Genomic DNA, 22,545 nt, shown 5'->3' on the forward strand with positions numbered 1-22,545 from the left:
TCCCCTCGAATTTTGGTGGGACGATGCTTGGTCCGACCATCTTGTTGTTTCGATCGGCGGTTAGTCCTCCTGAAGCGCCTTGCTCTGATACCACTTGTTGGTCCCTTTGGAGGCCGGCAAGAGGGGAGGGGTGAATTGCCCTACAAAATAAAACTCGAACTTTCTCGGATTTCAACTATATCATAAACACTTGTAATAAAAAGTAGAGACTAAGTAAAGAAAAGAACACAACTGAAAGCACAGAAAGAATTGATTACAAGTGAGTTAAATGATCTGTGCAAACCAGTGCTATATTTATAGCACTGGTCGGGGCGCCCCGAAGGGGTTCTGGGCGCCCTGGGGGGATAAAACTTTATCCCCCAACGTTCAGATCGAGTTTGACTCGATCTGGTCAAAAACTTCGGTCCGGGCGCCCCGGACCCCAAAAGTCAACTCTTCCGTCCGGTCGCTCCGCTTCGGTTCAGCTCGTCTCGGTCCGGGTCTTCTGTTCCGGCTCCATTAGCTTGGGTGATCTCAGCCATCCGAAATAAGACTCACCCGAACCCATGTTCCATCCTTCTCCTCGAGCAGCCTTCCTTCCCGGTTTCTCATCCCTCGAACGCCGCGCATGTTCTTCTTGTCCACCGGTGTACTCTTCCGCGGTCACCTCGTCCCTCGGACGCACCGAGCCCCTCGGCTCTCTCCCGTGCCATCCTTCTCGCTAGCCGCGTCTTCCGCTCGACTTCTTGTGTTCCTAAGCTCCTGCACACTTAGACACAAGGGTTAAACAAACACAGGACCTAACTTAGCTTGTTTGATCACATCAAAATACCTTGGGGTTCCAACACAACCGAACCAATTCGTTACGAAGAAAGATCGACTAAAGATTAAAATAGATCTAATGACAATATCTACCATTTTACATATACAAAGTATATAATTATAAACAAAAAATCAAAGCTAAAAAATGTTTGCTACTCTAGAAACAAAAAAGAAACATTGTAAGAAAAACATGATGGGAGTCAGAGATTTCGAGTATACAGTGGCAAGTAGTGCTCCAAGGCGATCGCCAAAGGCTACCTCGATTATGGTTGCATCTAGGTTTGAGTCTTGATCAATTATCACTTTAGGTGTTGGAATTCTGTTAGTCTCTTTGGAACTGTCATCCTATCACAATTGAATTCAGGGAAAATCAGAATGGATTTCCAGATAAATGCATCAAGCAGGTGCTTGAATACCTCAACAGCAGTTGGGTATGTAGCTCTAGGAGTGCGTTGGGATGGACATCTGACAATATCCCATAATACAACATCAGCAGAAAATAAGACACACGCAAAGAACAAGCATATGCTCCAATCCAACAATCGAGGGTTAAGAACAAACACGACATGGTATATAGAACGATCACACATCAGTAACATCTTGATGTGCCTACAAGTTCTCGATTCATCCGTAAGAAAATCCTAGATTAACAAGAAGTCGAGATCTACATTTTTTGATCTATTTAATTGGGGATAAAAAGCAAAGATTTCGCATCCAACATTTTTACACATGAATCTATAAGGGGGAAAAAAATAAGTCTATAGTCAGTAATTAGGCCATGAACATTTCAGCCAGGTAATTTACATTAAACATAATTGGTCAATTCTCTTTGCTGGTCGGGATGCAACAATCGATGTACCTGTAAATGGAACTGCAATTGGGTCCATTTTCTCACTGGCGGACTCAATACAATGAGTATGCTATTGGACTTTTGCTCTACCGACAAGGGACAATTTTCCATAGCATAGACTTTGATCCTTGAGGATGTCAAACCTTCGTGGAAATTGAAACCAACAGAGAATGTCTAGATAGGTCAAATACTTCCATAGATTTTGCTTAATCAATTCCACACATGGTTTAGGTTTCTTATATGGTTAATGGAAACGTCCTATTAGTTCGAGTTGCAACAATGGATGAGAAGTTAAATTCTTCTTCTGAAGAAGAGAGGTATAACAGATTGACACACTCATGCTTTGTTACAATGCATCATTAAACCTAGACAAACTTCCGGAAGGGGATACGAAAATGAAAAACGTTTATCGATGATAAAGCAACAGAAGAGCAGATCCTTCTAATCCATTTTGCTTGGAGTTATCAACAACAACAACAAAACTCTTAACGCTAAGGAGGAAGAACGAAACCTAACTTTAGGATAAAAAGAATGGATTAGGCCTATTCAAAACCCTAGCTCCGCTATTTACACTCAAAAGAAAAAAAAAATCCAAACTACGAGGATAAAGATCGAATCATTGAACTCAGAAGCCACAAGATCCAGTTCGCCAAGTAGTATATCTTCCGTGCAAAGAATCCATGAAAGAGGAGGTGGAGATTTACCTCCAAGAGATAGTCCGGAGCTGGATGGCGTCGGAGTGATCAGCCACTTTCCTGGCGAGCTCCTCGCACTCGGCGCAGTAGAAGAGATTTACCTGCTTGTCCACTCTCTTAGCCATCGCCCACAACCCCACAGCCACCGCCAAGGTCGCACCCTCGGACAAAATGAGAGAGTGACAGACAGAGAGAGAGAGAGAGAGAGAGAGAGGAGAGATCAAGGTCTAGGTCGTCCACGCCAAATCTTTTTGGCCGCTATTAAGGCAAGAAAAAAATGGCAGCCACTAAAATCATCAACTCTGAGCTCTCAGGCGTCGTATCCCCCGTGTGTTGTGATGCACGACGCAGCGTCGGAGAAAGGCTGCTCCACTACGCGCAAAAGCGAGTGGCTCAAAAGGGTGGGCCACAAGCCAACACCTCCCGGCTCCAGATTCAGACCAAGGCTCGGCCGGAGGACCCCGGAAGCCATCGCAAGCACCGCCATTCTTTTGCGTTAGCCTGAGAGGAGGAGTTTGAGCAGAAAACCCACTCAACTTCAGATCGGTAAAGAATGCGCATGAATTGAGCAGAAAACCCCCCCAAAACAAACATCCTGACTAGAGAGGGAATAAATCGAAGGAGCGATCGGACAAAAATAAGCGAGGGAAAGGGCGAGATGTAACCTCCTGTACGGCGAGCGGCTTGCATTGCATGAGCTGCGCGATCTGCTCGTCCAGATTGCCATGGGTGTCCGAGGCCGGCACTGGACTCACGCTCATCTTGTCCTCCTTATACCAGTCACCGCCACAACGTCGGGGGCGAAGGAGGCGAAGAGATGGGTCGATCTGTCGTGGTCGTTCGCCTTAACACCGGGATCTGCCGCTTGACGAAGGTGTGGTCTTGACGGAGAGTTCGGAGAAGTGGTTCGCCGGAGAGGAGTTGGATGGAGAAGGCCGCGTGAGATGAGGAGTTGGGAGAAGGGTTCGGGATCAAAAACGATCGGAAGATAGGAGTTGGGAGAAGAGTTCGGGTTTTCTACTCCTTACTTAGATCCAACGGTTTGTATTAATCAAGATTTAGATGAGAATTTAACAATAGACAACACTTTTTAAAAAATGTTGTCGTAGACACTAAAAAAAGTCTAATAGACAACGTTTTTTACGAAGCGTTGTCTTTGACCCGTAAAAATCACTAATAGACAACGATTTTTAGAAAAGCGTTGTCTATTAATAAGAAAATAATGAAATAGACAACGCTTTTTATAAAAAGCGTTGTCGTTTAAGTGTTATAGAATCCCAATTTTCTTGTAGTGTGTGTCATCCTTGTGACTCCCCTACATGGAAACATTTTGATACAATATTTTTCACATTTGTAATAGAACCACGTAATGTGAGACTGAGACTTTTTGCAGATGAATTTCAACCATTTAGTCAGTCAGGACAACAATATTCATCTTGGCCAATTATATTAACACCTTACAACTTACCACCATGGATGTGCATGAAAGATAAATTCATGTTCCTTACTGTACTTATTTCAGGGCCAACTAATCCGAAAGAGAAGATAGATATTTTTTTGCAACCTCTGATTGCCGAGTTGAATGAATTATAGAATGTATGGTCGGTGACTTATGATATTACAAGTAAAACTAGTTTTAGATTGCATGTTGCATTATTATGGATGATTAGTGATTTTCCAACATACTCAATGTTGTTGGGATAAAGTATGACTGATAAATTAGCATGTCCACACTACATGACAGAGTCTGATACATTTTCATTACCCTACAATGGGAAGATATCTTGGTTTGATAATCATCGTAAATTTTTACCAGTTGATCACCGTTTCAGGTGAAATAAGAAAAATTTTATTAAGAATGTTGTAGTTAGAAAAATTCCTCCAACAATCAAGTCAGGTAAAGAAATCCTTGACCAAATAGACAACTATGATTTTCTACCAGTATTTGAGACTAATTCTGATGAGATAAATAAATACATCGTTAGGTAGTGCAAGTGTGGTTGAAAGAAAAGGAGTGTTTTTAGCTACCATATTAGAAGTATCTACTCATTCGTCATAATTTAGATGTGATGATATTGAGAAAATTTTTTTTGATAATATTTTCAACACTGTGATAAATGTGCATGGAAGAACTAAAGACAATACAAAATCACACGAGGAATTAAAAGAACTAGACGGCAGACTAGAGTTGCATTAGGATGAAACAACCAATAAATTCCCAAAGGTTTGTTATACATTGGACAAAGATGGTAAGTAAACTTTATTTAATTGGTTGAAAGCAATCAAATTCCCAGATGAGTATGTCTTGAATATGACTCGATATCTGGATATGAATAGGTTAAAGATGTTTGAAATGAAGAGTTATGACTGTCATATATTCATGCAAAGACTTATTCTGGTAGCTTTTCATGACTTACTTGCTCCAAATATTTGACAAACACTCATAGAATTGAGTCTATATTTTAGATATTTGATAGTGAGAAGTATTATGATGGATGATATGCTTCGACTAGAAATAGACATTCCTGTCATACTATGTAAGGTAGAGCGCATTTTCCCACCCAATTTTTTTGATTCAATGGAACATTTACTAGTACATTTAGCATACGAGGTATGAATAGCTAGTCCTGTGCAGTACAGATGAATGTATCCATTCGAATGTTTTTTAAGAAAATTAAATAATAATGTTCATAACAAAGCAAGAGTTGAGGGGTTAATCTGTAATGCTTATCTAGTTGAAGAAGCATCCTCTTTCTGCTCCTATTATTTTGCTGATAATGTGAAAACCAGACATCGTAAATGTCTTAAAAATTCTTATGATACTCAGCCGATAGACCAATCTATGCTTTCTATTTTCAAGTTTCCTGGCAAGCCAATGGAAGCATTTGTTTCTAGATGGTTAACTTAACAAGAATATCATGTTGCAAGGACATACATACTCTTAAACTGTGATATAGTTAAACTCTATATAAAGTAAGTTGACTTCTTTAATCAAACATTTATCCAATTTAAGTTGTTTCCCGATATCCCATTTTTTTAAAAAAATTACCTTATTTTCTAGCTTGTATGAACAACAACTTCAAGTACAACATCCATCAATTTGTGCAAGTGAGCTAGCTGAAAAGTTAGAGACGGAATTTGCATTATGGTTTCAAATCCATATAAGTTAGAGGATAATTTTAATTTCTTACATCCATATTAAATTATCATAGGCTTATTTTATATCATAACTATTGTTATAGGTGTCTGATCGGAGAATATTTAATGTGCAAGATTCTAGAATAATCAATCTTGCATCTGAATAAGATAATAGTGTACTCTAGCTACTATGTTAATGACTTTAAATTTCATGTGACACAACGGGATTCACATAGAATAACTTTCAATTAAGGTGTTTGTATGAAAGGATCTATCGACAACAATAATTCTGAGTTTGATTATTAAGGAAGACTTGAAGAAATCATAGAGGTTGAATATCCTGCCTTATCCATCAAAAGATGTGCATTATTTAAATGTTCTTGGTATAATCCGACTCCAAAAATAGCTACCAGAATACATCCAAACTACAATTTAATTGAGGTAAACATAAACAAAAGCTTCAACAAGTATATGTTGATGTAGTTTTTGTTGATTAGTCCTAGGAAGATCGTACCGGTTCCACTGTATAAAAATTTTGTACAAGTGTCAAACCTTTCCTAAATAACCTATTGTATTATTTAGAAGTTAAATTAGAAATCGTAAACGGAACTTAACATTATTGATTCTAAATTTAACTTATCTGTTCTTAATGGTTTAAACTTGGATCGCAAGCGGAACTTAACACTATTGATCCAAATCCACCTACGTTATAAATTCAATTAAATATTAATTTCCAGAATTAGCTTCCAGGACTGCATGGCGAGGCACATGGCCTTTTTGGGTATGGGAGCATCCACCACCACCTAGACAAAGCCTTTTAAGGAAAGCTAATATTTAATTTCATTATATAACTCTAGGTTTAACCAAAAAGAACAATCGAATAACAAATTCAAAAAATAAAGAAAAACACAAACACGAATTACTAATTCGAAAAATTAGATCTAATGCCTCTTGTGTTTGGAATTCATACAAAGAAAAATAACTATCATGATGCGGAAAACAATTGCTAACTACACCTTTTTCTTTGCAAGCTAATGACCTCGAGATCTTCTGCCGTATTTCTCGCCTCGCCTTGGACGTCGTGTGGGCGACGATCCTCCAAGATGAACATCACCCGAAGCCTTCTTCTCCTTCTTCTAATTTTCGGCCACCACCACCACAAAAGAAAAGAGAGCAAAGGGAAAGGGAGAAGAGAGAGGGCCGACCACACTAAGAGAACCACCAAGCAAGAGAATAAGAGTTGTGTCTCATGAGACCTCCTAAATAATTTCCTATAACCATCCATAAAGGAAGTTTGATCTAGTGATCCGTAACAAACTCATCCGTTGTGGAGGGAGACACTCAGAGCTAACACGCAAGCTTGTTGCATCACTTATAAACCAGTAATGGAGACCGTGAAATTTATTAAAATCCCTCTCCCACATAGTTATTTAAAAATGAGGATTTTAACCTATGCTAGCATACATCACATGCACATAAACAACACAGTAAATAAAAGTAATAAATTTGGAAATTAATTTTCCAACTATTATGACATTTTCCATCACTGTCTTCAGTATGCTCCAACCCTAGCTGCTGCCATTTTTATCCACCGCCATCGGGTTGAGTTGTCACATCTATCTTGCTTCTTATTCCGCTACGTCTCTGGTCCTCCAAAAGCACCACGCCTTACAAAGATACGATCCACGACAAATATAGAATTTTACATATATCGATCCTATATTCCAAAAAGGAATGTACATGTATTCTAGATCGAACAAAAATAAAATTCTAAAAATAATACAGCTCCTGTTGTATTTGATACATACAATCATGCACACAAAATAATGCCCTTGATATGTCCAAGGGTCCAATCACACACAATATCTAAATGTCATAATAGTTGGAGTCTGCAACCACAAAGTTAACACATCCTACTAATATCATGCCTAAATTATTTATGACATGTGCATAATTAATTTGAAAACCAAAACACACAGAGGCAAACTCTAGCTCTGATACCAATTGTTGGTTAGTCCTAGAAAACGTATCAGTTCTACTGTACAAAAATTTTGTACAAGTGTCGAACCTTTCCTTAAATAACCTATTGTGTTCTTTAGAAGTGAAATTAGGAATCGCAGAGGGAACTTAACATCATTGATTCTAAATTTAACTTATCTGTTTTTAATGGTTTAAATTTGAATCGCAAGCGGAACTTAACACTATTGATTCAAATCCACCTATGTTATTAATTTCATTAAATATTAATTTTTAAAATTGGCTTCCAAGACTGCATGGCGAGCCACATGGCATTCTTGGATATGGGAGCAACCACCATCGCCTAGACAAAGCCTTTTAAGGAAAGCTAATATTTAATTTCCTTAAATAATTTTAGGTTAACCAAAAAGAACAATCGAATCAAAAATTCGAAAACAAAGAAAACACAAATTCGAAAAACTAATTCGAAATACTAGATCTAATGTCTCTTATATTTGGAATTCTTACAAAAATAAATAACTAGCATGATGTGGAAAACAATTGATAATTATACCTTCTCTTTGTAAACTAATGACCTCGAGATCTTCTGTCGCATTCCTCGCCTCGCCTTGGACGTCGTGTGGGCGACGATCCTCCAAGATGAACACCACCCAAAAGCTTTCTTCCTCTTCTTCTAAAATCCGGCCACCACCACCAAGGAGAAGAGAGCAAAGGGAAAGGGAGAAGGAGAAGGGGCTGACCACACCAAGATCTCCAAGCAAGAGAATAAGAATTGTGTCTCATGAATCCTCCTCACCCCTTCTTTTATAATACTTGCCTAAGGAAAATAAGGGAAGAATTTTTACAAAAATTAAAATATTCCTCTAGTTTTTCCTTTTCCCTTTTTATTTTCCTTTTCTTTTTTCTTGATTGAATCAATCACCAAATCAATTTGGACGATGATTTATTATTTTTTCCTTTTTGGTCGGCCACCTTGCTTGTGCACCATGCAAGGTTGGTCGACCCCATAAGAGGAAAGAAATATAATAATTTTTTATCAAGTTTTACAAGAAGAAATCCTTTTATAAAATTTTACAAGCTCTCTTCTAATTTCCTAAAGTAGGAGTTAAAAAAAGAAAGTTCTAAAAAATTAAAACCATGTTTTAAAAATTTAAAACTTCTCTTATAAAATTTCTTTTTTTTAACATGGTGATAAAAAATTTAAATTTTAAAACTTATCTTCCTTTTTTTTTCTTAAACCATGAGGATGATTAAAAAAGGAAAATTTTAAAATCTTTTAAATTTTCTTTTAAAACATGTGGCCTAATTCAAATAAAGAAAGTTTTTAAATTTAAAATCTCTCTTTTAAAACTTGTAGTTTTCTACAAAGAAAAGATTTTAAAAATTCAAAACACCCCTCCTTGTTTGAATTATTGTGGTCGACCCCTACATGCTTGGGTACCAAGCAAAGGGCCGAGCCCTGGCCCTTGCTTGGTCACCAAGCATTGGACCGGCCCCCTTCTTGGACACCAAGATGGGCTTATATTTGGATGGACTTGAAGCTATAATGAGGCTACGACAGGGACCTAGAGGAGAATTGGTTTTGGTTCCGATGAGCTTGAGTATCCCGTGTTCGCCCCGAACACACAACTCAAGTTCATCGATAACAACTCATTACACTAGAGAGTTATTATCGCACTACCGCACCAATCCCAAATTACATTATGGGCTTCTTCTTATCATGAGAGTGTTAGTCTCCCTGTGTTTAAGATAACGAATGTCCACTAATTAAGTAAGTTACTGACAACTCACTTAATTAATATCTAACTCCAAGAGTAATATCACTCGATCTCATTGTCATGTCGGACTAAGTCCACCTGCAGGGTTTAACATGACAATCCTTATGAGCTCCTCTTGAGGACATTCTCAACCTATATAACTAGGACACAGATTCCTTCTATAATCAACAACACACACTATAAATAATATCATTTCCCAACTTATCGGGCATATTGATTTATCGAGCTAAACCTCACCCTTTGATAAATCAAAAAAATAAATATTAAATATATGTGCTTGTTATTATATTAGGATTAAGAGCACACACTTCCATAATAACTAAGGTCTAGTTCTTTTATTAAGTTAGTACAAAAAGAACTTACCTAAATGGTTTTACTCAATACACTTAGAGTGTACTAGTGTAATTTATTAATCAAGATAAACTAATACTTAATTACGCTACGACTATTCCGATGGTTTGTTCCTTTCCATCTTAGTCATGAGCAACTGTTTATAATTTATAAAGAACCGACAACATGATCTTCTAAGTGTGACACCACACAATGTTATCTACTTATATAAATTAATTGAACAATTACATTTAACAAATAAATATAGATATTGATTAATGTAATTCTTTTATTTCAAAAATAAATATTTATAAAAGCTAGGCTTTTAGTATATATTCCAACAATTATGATTCGACATTGTTTGTCAGATGTACGAGTGCAAGTCATATTTTTTTATCATTATATGTTGATGATATGATTATTACTGGTGATGATTCTGATGGAATTGCTTTCTTGAAGTCTGAATTGGCTCATTATTTTTCTATGAAAGACTTGGATATACTACGCTACTTTCTGGGCATTGAGGTTGCTTATTCTCCGAAAAATTATCTTTTATCTCAGTTAAAGTACATATCTAATCTGTTTAAGCATGTTCGTCTTACTGATAATAGAGTTGTTGATACTCCTATTGAGACTAATGCTCTATATTCTTCATTTGATGGCTCACCTTTGTCGAATCTTAGTTGTACAGAACTATTGTTGGAAGCTTGGTTTATCTCATCGTGACTCGTCCAAATATTACGTATGTTGTTCATGTGGTTAATCAATTTATCGTTACACCAACTACAGTTCATTGGGCTGCTGTTTTTCGTATTCTCAGGTATCTTCGAGGTACTCAATTTCAAAGCATTTTATTTCTTTCTACTTCATCTCTTGAACTGCGTGTATACTCTAATGCGGATTGGCCCGGTAATCCTACGAATCGCAAATCTACCACTGGATTCTGTATTTTTCTTGATGATTCACTCATTTCTTGAAAGAGTAAAAAGCAAAATGTTATTTATAGATCTTCCACAGAAGTTGAGTATTGTATCATGACCTCAACTACATGTGAGATAGTTTAGTTGCGTTGGTTGCTTACTGATATAAGTGTTTCTCTTCATCAACATACTCCGTTATATTGTGATAATCAGAATGTTATGCAAATTACATGCAATTCAATTTTTCATGAGCGGACGAAGCATATTGAAATTGATTATCACATTACTCGTCACCATCTTCAAATTGACATCATCACATTATCCTTTGTTCCTTCAAAGTTACAGATTGCTGATATGTTTACGAAGGCACATTCCGTTTCACGTTTTCGTTTCTTAACGGACAAACTCTCAATACTTCTAACTGTAGAATCGTGAGTTTGAAAAGAAATATTAGATTATATATTTATTTATTTATAACTTTTTTTTGTGTAGAGTTTAGGATTTCTTAACTCAACTATATAAAACCTTATACTCTGTATCAATTTTAAGATCTAATAATATAATTAATTTTTTCCTTCTCTTAATTTCTACCAATTCAATTGTTAACACACAATATAGAGATAAAATCCTGCATAATTTCCTTATTTCAATCAAAATATAAGATCGATATTCATCAGAATATATCATTTTACCATCCTTGTTACATAGCTACGTTGGAATGACAAATCTGCTATTGTGTACGGTCCACAAGCAGAATACACACAGAAAACACTGTTCTGGATGGGCCAATGGGGCTCGCATTCTTAACGACTCCTATAGCTGCTCCCAGAAGGAGACGTCCACAAACATGGCTGAGGAAGGGAAGATTGAATTTAATCAAGTGCACATGGCTGAGGAAGGGAAGATCGAATTTAATCAAGATCGATAGAAAGACAATGTAGAAATATAGTTTTAAGAATCCTTTTTATGTGTTTTATCTTAAGAGGAGATTATAACCCTTTATTTATTTATTTTTTTTTTTTTTCAATTAGACTCAAATATAATCTAAATTCCCCTGAACGTATCACGAGGAGTCAAAAGCAGTCTTCACCTGAAAGAAGCAGCAGGATTCTAGTGGAGCTCCAGTTTGTCCTGTAGCCTCATCCTAACAGAGTCGCTGTCCTCCATCGAGCCGTCCGTTTCTTTTGCGCGGCCCGAATCGCGCCCTCCACGCGTCCTCACGTTGCTCAGCGCCGACCTGCCATCGTGGTCCCTGGTCGTCACCGAGCCGCAGGAGAGGAGGTGTATCAGCGCCGCCGACGCTCGCGTCCGCTCACCGGCGTAGCTAACAACCGCCGGATTCTCATTCTCCGTCGAGATAATCTCCGTGCTCGTCGACGACGACGGGGGCGGCGAGATCTCCTTCCGCTCCAACTCGGTGGTCGCGGGATCCACTGCCTCCGTCACAGGTGTCTCCGCTCGATCGGACCGCCTCCTGCTTCTCCAGTCCTCCGTCTGTGTCGACGCGTCCGCCGCCTTGGTCGCGGAGGAGGCCTCCATGTCTATCTTATAGACCCTGTACTCACTCAGGCCGGAGGAGCTCCAAGGCGCCCTGTTTCTTCGGCTCTCATCATGCGACGATTTGGGAAATCGGAGCAGCGGCTCCCGAGCCCCAAAGGAGCTTTTCTCGTGGGATCTCAACAAGGAAACGGGTCGGAGAAGCTCGGACCCCTTGAGGACGTACTCGTAGCCGTGCGCCGGACGGATCAGATCGTCCTCGGAAAGATCATGCCACACAAATCCGTTCTTGTAGCTCCTGCGCGCATCCCAAATCAAACATAAAGAAAGGCAACCCTAATTCCCTAAGGATAAATCAAACGAACGCAACCTTTTGGAAGACCAAGAGTACAAATCGGTCATTCCCTCGCCTCTAAGGAGGTCGAGACGATCGATTACGTCTGCGAAACAACAAAGTTCGGCGTCAAAGTAAGAATAAAAAGAGAGATTTAAAGAACCCAGAGGTTTAGGGTTTAGGGACACCTCGGAGGTAGAGGCCGTCGGAGGAGGAGAGGGCGACCTCCATGAAGTGGGGGTGCTCCAAGTGGCCATCGCGGGAGAGGTAGTAGACGACGGGGACCTTGCTGGGCTTGGGCTCCTTCCACACCTTGTTCCTCTCGGGGCTCGTCTCGCGGTCCCTCCATGGCCTCCCGCGGGAGAAAGGCCCGCCGGACATTTTCGTTCCCGATTTGAGTCGCAGAGTGGAAACGGAGAGAGAGAGAGAGAGAGGCGCGTGGTATGTGCAGAAGCAGGAGGCGAATGGACAGCGTACGTCTTGTTGGACAGCAGCAGAAGACAGGACAGGAGAGATGACTGCAAAAGAGACAAGTTTGCGCTACTCGCTCGGGCACACTGTAAAATGGGCGTCTTTCCCGCGCAAAGGTACACACTGTAAAATGACGAGCGAGATCTTTGGATCGTAATTTACATTAAAAAATGGATTATATAAATTAATTAATTAATAGAGATGGACCTCATCTGATTAATTGATGAAATTCATCTCCATCAATTAATAGATATAATGATTCATTCTTTGCACCGTAAATTACGATCCAATAAATCTGTGCTCGTTAAATGATAGATCTCCGGTCCACTTTGTGTGACTGATAATCCATAATTTAATTACGGTTAGATAATTAAGTTATAATTTATTCAATAACAAAATTATATAGAAAATATGTTCGAACATATAAAATTAATTAAAAATATAATTTTTATAATATTTATGTCATGTAATGCTAAATTATAATAATATTAATATTAGTTTAAAAATATATTGGTATAAAAAAATGGAAATTATTCAGATTTATTTTTGTGATTTTGTGACAGCTTACATATTTATTGGTGATTAAATTAAAATTAAAAAAATAAAAAAAGGTTTGATAAAAAGTAATTTTAATTCTTTTATATTCTTAATTATCCTAAACTCCCTATGTTAAAATTCAACTACCTCGTCCTGTCTTGTGTTAGACAAAATTTATTCTCATTTTCTATATGTAAATGTTTTTTTACTTCAACTTTTTAATGCATGCCTATTTATTTAATTATTTTTATTTTTTTATAGATAAATTTTTTTAAAATAAAATATAATTTCTTCTAAATTCAGTATATTTTAACTTAGAATTTAATATATTTTTATTAAATTAAGCATTACTTTTTTTAGCATAATCAATTAATTGATATATTCGATTCTAACTAAATGATACTCAAGAAAAATTATATTTCATTTTAGACTTTTTGTATCTATAAAAAATAACGAGAGATTCTGTTCTAAAAATAATGGTATAATTCTCACAAATTCAGCATCATTTAACTAGAATAGAATATATCGATTGATTGGTCAAACGAAAAAAAAGTTGTGCTAAATTTGATAGAACATATATTATATATTTTTTTAAAATATGTTGTAATTAGGAGAATTATATCTCATTTTAAATCGAATATATCAATTGATTGGTCAAACGAAAAAAAATCGTGCTAAATTTGATAAAATATGTATTATTTTTTTTTAATATGTTATAGTTAAGAGAATTATATCTCATTTTAAATTTTTTATATCTAAAGAAACTAAAGACAATTAAGTAAATCGATATGCATTAAAAAAAAGTAAAAAAAAAAAGTTTATACGCAGAGAGTTAGAATAAATCTTTTTAATATAGAGACTAGGAGCAAGTTGAGTTTGCTATTAGGGATTTTAGGACAATTTATCATTTAAATAACTACATTTTTTTATATTTTATATTTTATATTTTATACATTTTTTATTTTTTGTGAAATATATGTAAATAATAACCAGGTAACCACGGAAGTGTCACCAAGTTAATCGAAAAGCGCTTGATCCGGATATGTGAGGGGGTCAAAGGCAATTAAGAGAAAGAAGAAGGGCATTTTTGTAATTGGACATTGAGGGTTTTCTTTTGGTGATTAAGGCAGGCACGAAAAGGAGAGGGGGAGGGGGGGCTTGCTCGCGTTTTTTGGGGTTCCGCCGCCGCACACAGGAAGAACCTCTCTTCCTCATCCTCTCTGGTGCTTCCCACCGTTGGACTGGCACTGCCACCGGCGACAGGCACTTACAGCTGCCTCCTTCTCTCCGCTGTCGTCGAGCTCGGGGGTTTCCTTCGTGCTTTTCCGCCGCCACCACCTGCAGTAGCAGGATGGCCTCCACTGCCATGGAAAGGAGCAACCGGTTCTTCATCATCCATGGTCGCCTCCTTCGAGGATGGCCGCCGACGAGCCACCTCTTCCTCCCTCCTCTCCACTCACCGACGCCGATGCCATGGAGGATCTGCCGTCTCTAGCGGGCGTACCCGCTGCCGCCTTCTCCCGCAATAGCTGCCGCCTCCAGCAGGCGCCAGCTGCTGGCATTGCCACCGGCGACCCTTGTCGTCGCCCCAGGCCACCTCCAGTGGCTGCGGATGTCACCGCCGTTGCCACCGGCGACCATTGACACCTCTCCCCTACTGCCGGCAGTGAGTGCCTCCGCCGGCCGTGACTTCCAGCGGCCGTCAGCGCCTCCCACCGGCCATGTGCCTCCTCCAGAGGTTGCCGCTACCGGCATCTCTTGCTGTAGCCACTGCCGCAGCCGTCTTTGGCGGCCAGCACCTCCGGCGTCCCGAGTCGTCATCTCTGGTATCCATTGCCGCAGCCGCCGACAACTCTGGGCAGCATCGTCACCCTCCGAGCAGTCGCCTGCCGAGGGCTCAGGTATCGTACTTTGTCTATATGCCGGCCTGCGAGCCGAGAGTGTATTCGGCCTTCGTGCCACTATTGTATGCTGGCTTGCGAGCCGAGGTTATAGTCGTACCGCGTGTCGCCTTGCGGACCCATATCGCGCCCGGCTTCAAGTCATCATGGCCAGCTATTCGCCTGGTGGACATTTATCTATTATTTGGGGTCACGACGACGCAGTCAGCTCATCCATCCTTCCGAGGGCGCCCCCCTAGTTCAGGGTAAGTTCTCGTACTCGGTATCTGTTCATTTTATTACTATACTATTATGCGGTTACTTATATATCTGTGGGATTCGCCTCGAGCACCGAGGTACCAGAGACCGGGGGAACCCGGTCGCTGGATACAGGTACAGTTGACCGGAGGAGGACTTCTAACGATCTGGTCAACGTAAAGGACAGCTCGCCACCGGGTCAAGAGGATGCGGTCAACCCTCCAGACACGTCATACCGGCAGGTTCGTCTTCTCAGCTTCCAGACAGGAACAAATTGGCGCCGTCTGTGGGAACGCGCCTGATCTGGAACGTGAATGATCCTGTCCGAATCGCCGAACCAAAGGACGCTGGGCACGTGGCGCACTCCTAGTCGAGGGTGTAGGCCTCCGTCTGGTCGCACGAATCTCCGACGAACCTGCACAGAAGTCGGGCCGGGAAGGGGTTCCTGGCGGCGACCCTCCGACGCTCAAGTCAGGTAAGCGAGTGGTGGAAAAAGTGGCTCCGTAGCTTGTAGAATGCGTACCTCCGGCTAAGTAAGAGGCTCTTTATATATAGCGGTGAAAGAACTAATGCACGTCCACCGAGGCACATACGTGTCCGCTGCCCATACCTCGGTATGTACCTGTCAGAGAGCTTACCTGACACCATACTGCTACAGTCCAATCACGTCTTCGATGGGACAACAGAACACCTTGTTGTCAGACTTAGAATATGGCCTAGACATAGGACTTGACGGCTGTCAGAAGATGTTCCTATCCTTCACCCACCGCCTGGCCGGGACGTCCGGCCGGCCGGCTCGAAGAGCGTCGTCCGTATGGCCTTAATTCCCTGCGCCAGCCGGCCGGCACGCCCATTGTGTCCTGCCTTCTCTTAGGCCTTGCGTTCGGTCATTATTTACTACTTCATTGAGCGTCGGAACCCCGACCCCTGTCAGGGCGTCTTTCACTATCAGACGTTTACGGGCAGGCCGATCGGCTTGCCCTTTTTTCATGCGTCCGGTCGGCTCACCCTTCTTCGATGGACCACCTGGCCCTTTGACCTCAACGTGGCGTTGACCCCTCGTTAGGGGGTCCCAGGCTCTTACCACCGGATCACTTGCCTTCCCCTCGAGTCTAGTCGAAGGAGGCGAAGTCCGACTGACTGGACTGCCGATCTGACTGAGCAATGATTGCTGCATTGGGCCGCTCGGCCAGGCGTAAGGATGCTCACCCGTTCGGCGGTATCTTGTCCATGCCTTGTGTTTTCTTGGCATCCATGTTCGATGCTCTCCCCTATTACCCATCATGTGCATTGCGCACGGTAAGGGGAGTTCATTAAATGCGGTCAGTATCCTGCTGACACGTGGCGATCGTGCGTTTGTCAGCGTATGGCGGTGGCGTCACTTCCGATGGGACAGCCGCCGTTTGAAATGAACGGCTGGATGACGACCTTGATATCGGTGACCTGAATCGGACGGTGGAAATTGATGGCGGCCGCCCATATAAAGCTCCTGACCCCTGCTCTTCGCCGCATTTCGACCTCCTCGTTTCCAGACATCCCGCTGCTCCTCCTTTCGCCGGCGACCCTGTGTTTCGGCTTTCCGACGACCCTACAACTTCTTCAGACCATCTTCCTTGCTTGTAAGACCCTTTTTCTCGCTCCCAACGTTTTCTTCTTTCTGTTAATCGTTTCCTTCAGTCGGTTTCCACCCATTCCTTGCTTGAACCTTCTCCTTTTGTCCCGCATTCTTGTCTTTCGACCATGACTAGCACCTCGCAGTCGACCGGCGGTGCTCCGGGTCTATGGTACTCGACCATGGAAAGCCGTTTTGACGAGGAGGACGCGTTGCGTCTCGCTCGGACTTACGACATTCCTTCCGACCACCAAATAGTATTAGCCACACCGGCCGATCGGCCTCATGAACCGCCGATCGGCACAGTTCTTTTTTTCTGAGACCAATTTCTGGCCGGACTACGCTTCCCACCCCATAAATTTTTCCTGTAAGTCTGCAATTACTTCCGCATTCCGCTCGGCCAGGTAGTTCTCAACTCTATTAGGCTGCTGAGCGGAGTAATAGTTTTGTTCAAACTGAACGACATCCCCTTAGACCCAAAAATTTTTCACTACTTCTACTATCCCAAGCAGGCCGAGTGGGGAACTTTTGTTTTTCAATCTAGGATAGGTTTCGTCCTCTTCGATGGCATGCCGAACTCCAACAAACATTGGAAGGAGCACTTTATCTATATACATTTTCCCGAGCGGCCAACTTTTCGTACCAAGTGGCAGACGGCGATGCCAGCGCAGCCGGAGCTCGGCAAATTTAGAGGCGACGCGGCCTACCTTCATGCAGCCGAACGGCTGGTTGGTCAGCGTTATCATATTGACAAGCTGCTCCTTCCGGGAGTAATGCACCTATTTGGCTTGTCCTCTACCACAGCCGATCTGCCCTGCAGTATGAGTAAGTTCCCTTATCTTCCCGTTGTTTTGTTCTAACTGATTTATTTTTTGCTTCTGCAGCTGAAGTCATGTGGCGCGCCAAGGCGACTGAGAAGCTCAAATTGAAAGCCGCTCAGATTGAGGCGGTGACGAACGAAGAGGTCGCCGAGCGGGGCCTTGGTCTAGCTGATCCGACCGACGAAGCAAGTGAGGGGACTCAGAATGCCCCTGAAGCCGTAGCAGCTACTACCTCCCACGAGGAGGCAGCGGGCGACACAGAACCTCCTACCCAAGCCGAGGTGGAGGGTCGTTCGGCCGACGATGTTCCGCTAGTCACTCGGAAGCGCCGCCAACCGGAATCTGCGTCTGCCTCCACTCCACTTGATGAGCCACCGCCCGAGCGGGGCGCGGATGCTCCGATGTTGTCCGGGACGGTCTCACTCGAGAGTACTCCGACCCCACATGGCTCTCCGAGGGCCAGCTCTGAGGTGCCGCCATCCAGCCCTTCTAGAACTCTGCGCCGTATCAGGCGTTTGGGCGAGCTTCCCTCCTCGTCCACCGGTAAGGCCGATGCCTCTCAGAGCGAGCCGAGCGGCTCGAATTTAATTAAGACCGTTCTGCGCCTCCCCTCAGAGAAATACATGGCTGCTGCTGATCGGCCAGTGGTCCCCGAGCAGCAGATCACCTTGACGGGCCCCCTTGCAAAAGCTTGGGAGGATGCTCGGCGTCGCATAAAAGCGATGACTCCTGGGCAGCTCGGCGACAGCAACCTCCAACAGGCCACCGGGGTATGCTCTTCTTCTTTATTCGTGTAGTTGAATTAAGTTTTTAACCTATTCACCTTTGCTCGTAGAACTGGGTGGAGCAGATTGCCATTAGCAATCGGTTGGCCGAGCTGGAGGACGAACTGAGAAAACTTAAAGTCGCCGGGGACAACCAACAATCGACGGCCGCTCTGGAGAAGGCCAAAAAGTCACTGGAAGCCGAACGGAAAAGGGCTTCCGATCTGGCGAGCAAGGTCGTTCGGCTTGAGGCGATGATCAAGCAACGAGATAAGGAGATCAAGACGGCGACCACCCGGAAGCTCCAAGCCATCGATGATATGGACCGGATGAAGGTGGAGATCCGAGGGCTGGAGCAACGCATCAAGGATATGGACGCTCTGCTGGCTACCGAGAAGGAGAGCCACTCGGCCGATCTCCAAAGATTTGATGGAGACTTGAAGGATCTCCAAGCCGCCAACGACGCTGCCCACGCCGCGCTCAAAGAATATCAAGAGGGGGAGTCGGCCCGTTCTGACGAAGTTTACCGACAAGATATCCCTCACTTTCGAAGAAGCGATCAAGGCGGCGGTGGATTACCTGAAGACCAAGGGCCACCTGCCCGCCGAGCTGGCCATCCCCCCCGAGGACCTCGCGACCGTGATGGGCGCCATCCCCGACACTCTTTTTGACTTTGACGCGTGATAAGCGTTTTTTCTGTGTATGAACTTTTTTGTATTCCAGCCGTTCGGCCCAACTTTTTTGGTTCACCCAGTGTATAATAGATAATCTTTTCTGTTCCTTCAACTTCTGTTTTGGCAAGAAATTTTTCTCTCGTCACGACTGAAGTGTTCTTTAAAACTCTTCCGCTCGGCACCACGCTCGGCACCACGCTCTACCAGACAAGTCGATTGTTTTTAATGTCTTTTATCATGCGACTGAGCAGCCGCTCGGCGTTTACACGCTAATATCTTTTAACTTCTACTGACCAACTTTTGCTCTGTGCCTTACCCCCAAAGGGGTTTTCCGTACACATTGGATAAGCGAGCCGCTCAGCCGTATGTTGGTCTTAACGACCAGGCTATCGTTGATCGTATCATGTGAATGGTTGTCCGCTCGGACGTTTATAGACGCCGGCTCGTCTCTTGATATTTAACGTCGGAGCTCGACGGTCTTCCGCTCGGACGTTTATAGACGCCGGCTCGTCTCTCGATATTTAACGTCGGAGCTCGACGGTCTTCCGCTCGGACGTTTATAGACGCCGGCTCGTCTCTCGATATTTAACGTCGGAGCTCGACGGTCTTCCGCTCGGACGTTTATAGACGCCGGCTCGTCTCTCGATATTTAACGCCGAGCTCGGCGCCTTCCGCCGGACATTTATAGACCGCTCGCCTCGATATTTAATGCCGAGCTCGACGGTCTTCCGCCGACGCTTATAGACGGCTCGCCCTCGATATTTAACGCCGAGTCGACGGTCTTCCGCCGGACGTTTATAGACGCCGCTCGTCTCGATATTTAACGCCGGAGCTCGACGGTCTTCCGCCGGATGTTTATAGACGCCGGCCTCTCTCGATATTTAACGCCGGAGCTCAACGGTCTTCCGCCGGATGTTTATAGACGCCGCTCTCTCGATATTTAACGTCGGAGCTCGACGGTCTTCCGCTCGGATGTTTATAGACGTCGGCTCGTCTCTCGATATTTAACGTCGGAGCTCGACGGTCTTCCGCTCGGATGTTTATAGACGTCGGCTCGTCTCTCGATATTTAACGTCGGAGCTCGACGGTCTTCCGCTCGGATGTTTATAGACGTCGGCTCGTCTCTCGATATTTAACGTCGGAGCTCGACGGCCTTTAAGGCTACTTTTAACACAGCCGGTCGGCGAAGATATTTGCCATCTTTATAATTTTGCTTCCTGCATTACAAGGACATAGGCGACCGAAATGTGTATAAATTTACATTTAGCGCACCTTTCCCCCAGCTCGGATATCGTACTCCCGGCCGAACGGCTCGGGGTCTTCTTCATCGAGCGCTTGGCTCGGATAACATACTCCTGGCCGAACGGCGCGGGGTCTTCCTTCTCGAGCACTTGGCTCGAATATTATACCTCCGGCCGAATGGCTCGGGGCCTTCGGCATCGAGCGCTTGGCTCGGATATTATACCTCTGGCCGAATGGCTCGGGGCCTTCATCGTCGAGCGCTTGGCTCGGATAACATACCGCCGGCCGAACGGCTCGGGGTCTTCGTCCGTCGAGCGCTTGACCCGGATATTATACCTCCGGCCGAACGGCTCGGGGCCTTCATTGTCGAGCCTTTGGCTCAGATACTATACCTCCGGCCGAATGACTCGGGGCCTTCGTTCGTCGAGCGCTTGGCTCGGATATTTATACCTCCGGCCGAATGGCTCGGGGCCTTCATCCTTGAGCGCTTGGCTCAGATCTTATACGCCCGGTCGAACGGCACGGGCCTTCTTTCGGAAAATTACGATGAATTCTATGCCCGAAAGAAACTATATCTGAAAAACTAACCTGCCGATCAGCATAAGATCTAACACAATTTCTCAACTCCCGAATACCCGTAGAGTGAGGTGGATATAATGTACTCGTCGAAATTTATCAAGGCCAGGAGGATGGCGAAACTTCCTGGTCGGTCCTCCATGGCCGCTCGGCCCACCAGAGGTGGAGGCGGCCTGCTGCTTTATCCTTTTACTTGAGCCTTCTGCTCCCGTTGTTCCACGAGCCTTCGTCATCGAGCGCTTGGCTCGGATACTATACCTCCAGCCGAACGGCTCGAGGCCTTCGGCCTCGAGCGCTTGGCTCGGATTTTATACACCATGAAGATAGGCCGCTTGGCCGATAATGCCAATTGCGCACATTATAATATTTTGCCTTCTGCATTTCAAATATACAACCAAACGGAAAATATACAGCACATATTCTATTGGTGCACCTTTCACCCTGCCCCGAACAGGCTGGAGATAATTTGCGCTTCATGGTGGATCCAAGTGCCAATCCATCTTCATCCGCTCGGCGGCTCGTCCACCCATCTTCCTCGTATGTGGTCGATTCATCGCCTGACATCAAACTCCCGCCCTTGAGGTTCCAGGAGGGGCTTGCTATAAGTTGAATTCAGGAGATGAAGTATCTGCTTTTGAGGGAAATGGGATTGTGGCAGTCGGTGCTTCCGCTCGGGAGAAGCGTCCGCTCGGAGGGCCTTGCCTTTTCTGTTGTCCTGTATTGATATTTCATCTAAAGAAGATCCCCGATTGCGATTCACTGCTACAGCATCAGGAGGTGTCCGGAATAGGGCCCGACGGAATAGAACGACAGCCGGTGGTGTTTCCGCTCGACCACCAGACGCTAACGTTGCTTGCTTCTCCGGTCGCTCGGCTCTTACTTTCTGTTTTTGCTCCACAAGCTTGGCAGCCCTTATCTCGATCAGAGCGTCGAGTTCCTCCGTCGAAAGGGTCACCGTGTGTTGTCGTCCAGCCTCGTCCATTGTTTCCGTTCGGATGCAGGAGCGTTCCCACAGACGGCGCCAAATTGATCCTGTCCGAATCGCCGAACCAAAGGACGCTGGGCACGTGGCGCACTCCTAGTCGAGGGTGTAGGCCTCCGTCTGGTCGCACGAATCTCCGGCGAACCTGCACAGAAGTCGGGCCGGGAAGGGGTTCCCGGTGGCGACCCTCCGACGCTCAAGTCAGGTAAGCGAGTGGTGGAAAAAGTGGCTCCGAAGCTTGTAGAATGCGTACCTCCGGCGAAGTAAGAGGCTCTTTATATAGAGCGGTGAAAGAACTAATACACGTCCACCGAGGCGCATACGTGTCCGCATCCCATACCTCGGTATGTACCTGTCAGAGAGCTTACCTGACACCATACTGCTACAGTCCAATCACGTCTTCGAAGG

The 22,545-nt window shown here is 43.8% G+C and overlaps 2 protein-coding genes across 3 annotated transcripts; both read right to left on the reverse strand.

Moving 5' to 3' along the window:
* Positions 1–900: 900 nt before the first annotated feature.
* LOC121999909 lies at positions 901–2,910 on the reverse strand. The gene is made up of 3 exons (XM_042554535.1): positions 2,356–2,910; positions 1,218–1,266; positions 901–1,146 (listed from the first exon to the last, which is right to left on the reverse strand). The coding sequence occupies exons 1-3, from the start codon at positions 2,469–2,471 to the stop codon at positions 940–942; spliced, it is 372 nt and encodes a 123-aa protein (XP_042410469.1). The 5' UTR covers positions 2,472–2,910; the 3' UTR covers positions 901–939.
* Positions 2,911–11,104: 8,194 nt separating this feature from the next.
* On the reverse strand, positions 11,105–12,842 carry LOC122000949 (protein SOSEKI 5-like). 2 transcript variants are annotated; one of them, XM_042555461.1, is made up of 4 exons: positions 12,509–12,842; positions 12,357–12,426; positions 11,580–12,284; positions 11,105–11,379 (listed from the first exon to the last, which is right to left on the reverse strand). In XM_042555461.1, exons 1-3 carry the CDS (start codon positions 12,699–12,701, stop codon positions 11,600–11,602), a joined length of 948 nt encoding a protein of 315 aa, XP_042411395.1. In that variant the 5' UTR covers positions 12,702–12,842; the 3' UTR covers positions 11,105–11,379; positions 11,580–11,599. The 2 variants fall into 2 exon arrangements, with proteins under 2 accessions (XP_042411395.1, XP_042411394.1); XM_042555460.1 differs by having other exon boundaries at positions 11,105–11,340; positions 12,509–12,840.
* Positions 12,843–22,545: the final 9,703 nt, after the last annotated feature.

Source organism: Zingiber officinale, chromosome 7A (genome assembly GCF_018446385.1).
Source record: "Zingiber officinale cultivar Zhangliang chromosome 7A, Zo_v1.1, whole genome shotgun sequence".
NCBI classification, from domain to species: Eukaryota; Viridiplantae; Streptophyta; class Magnoliopsida; order Zingiberales; family Zingiberaceae; genus Zingiber; species Zingiber officinale.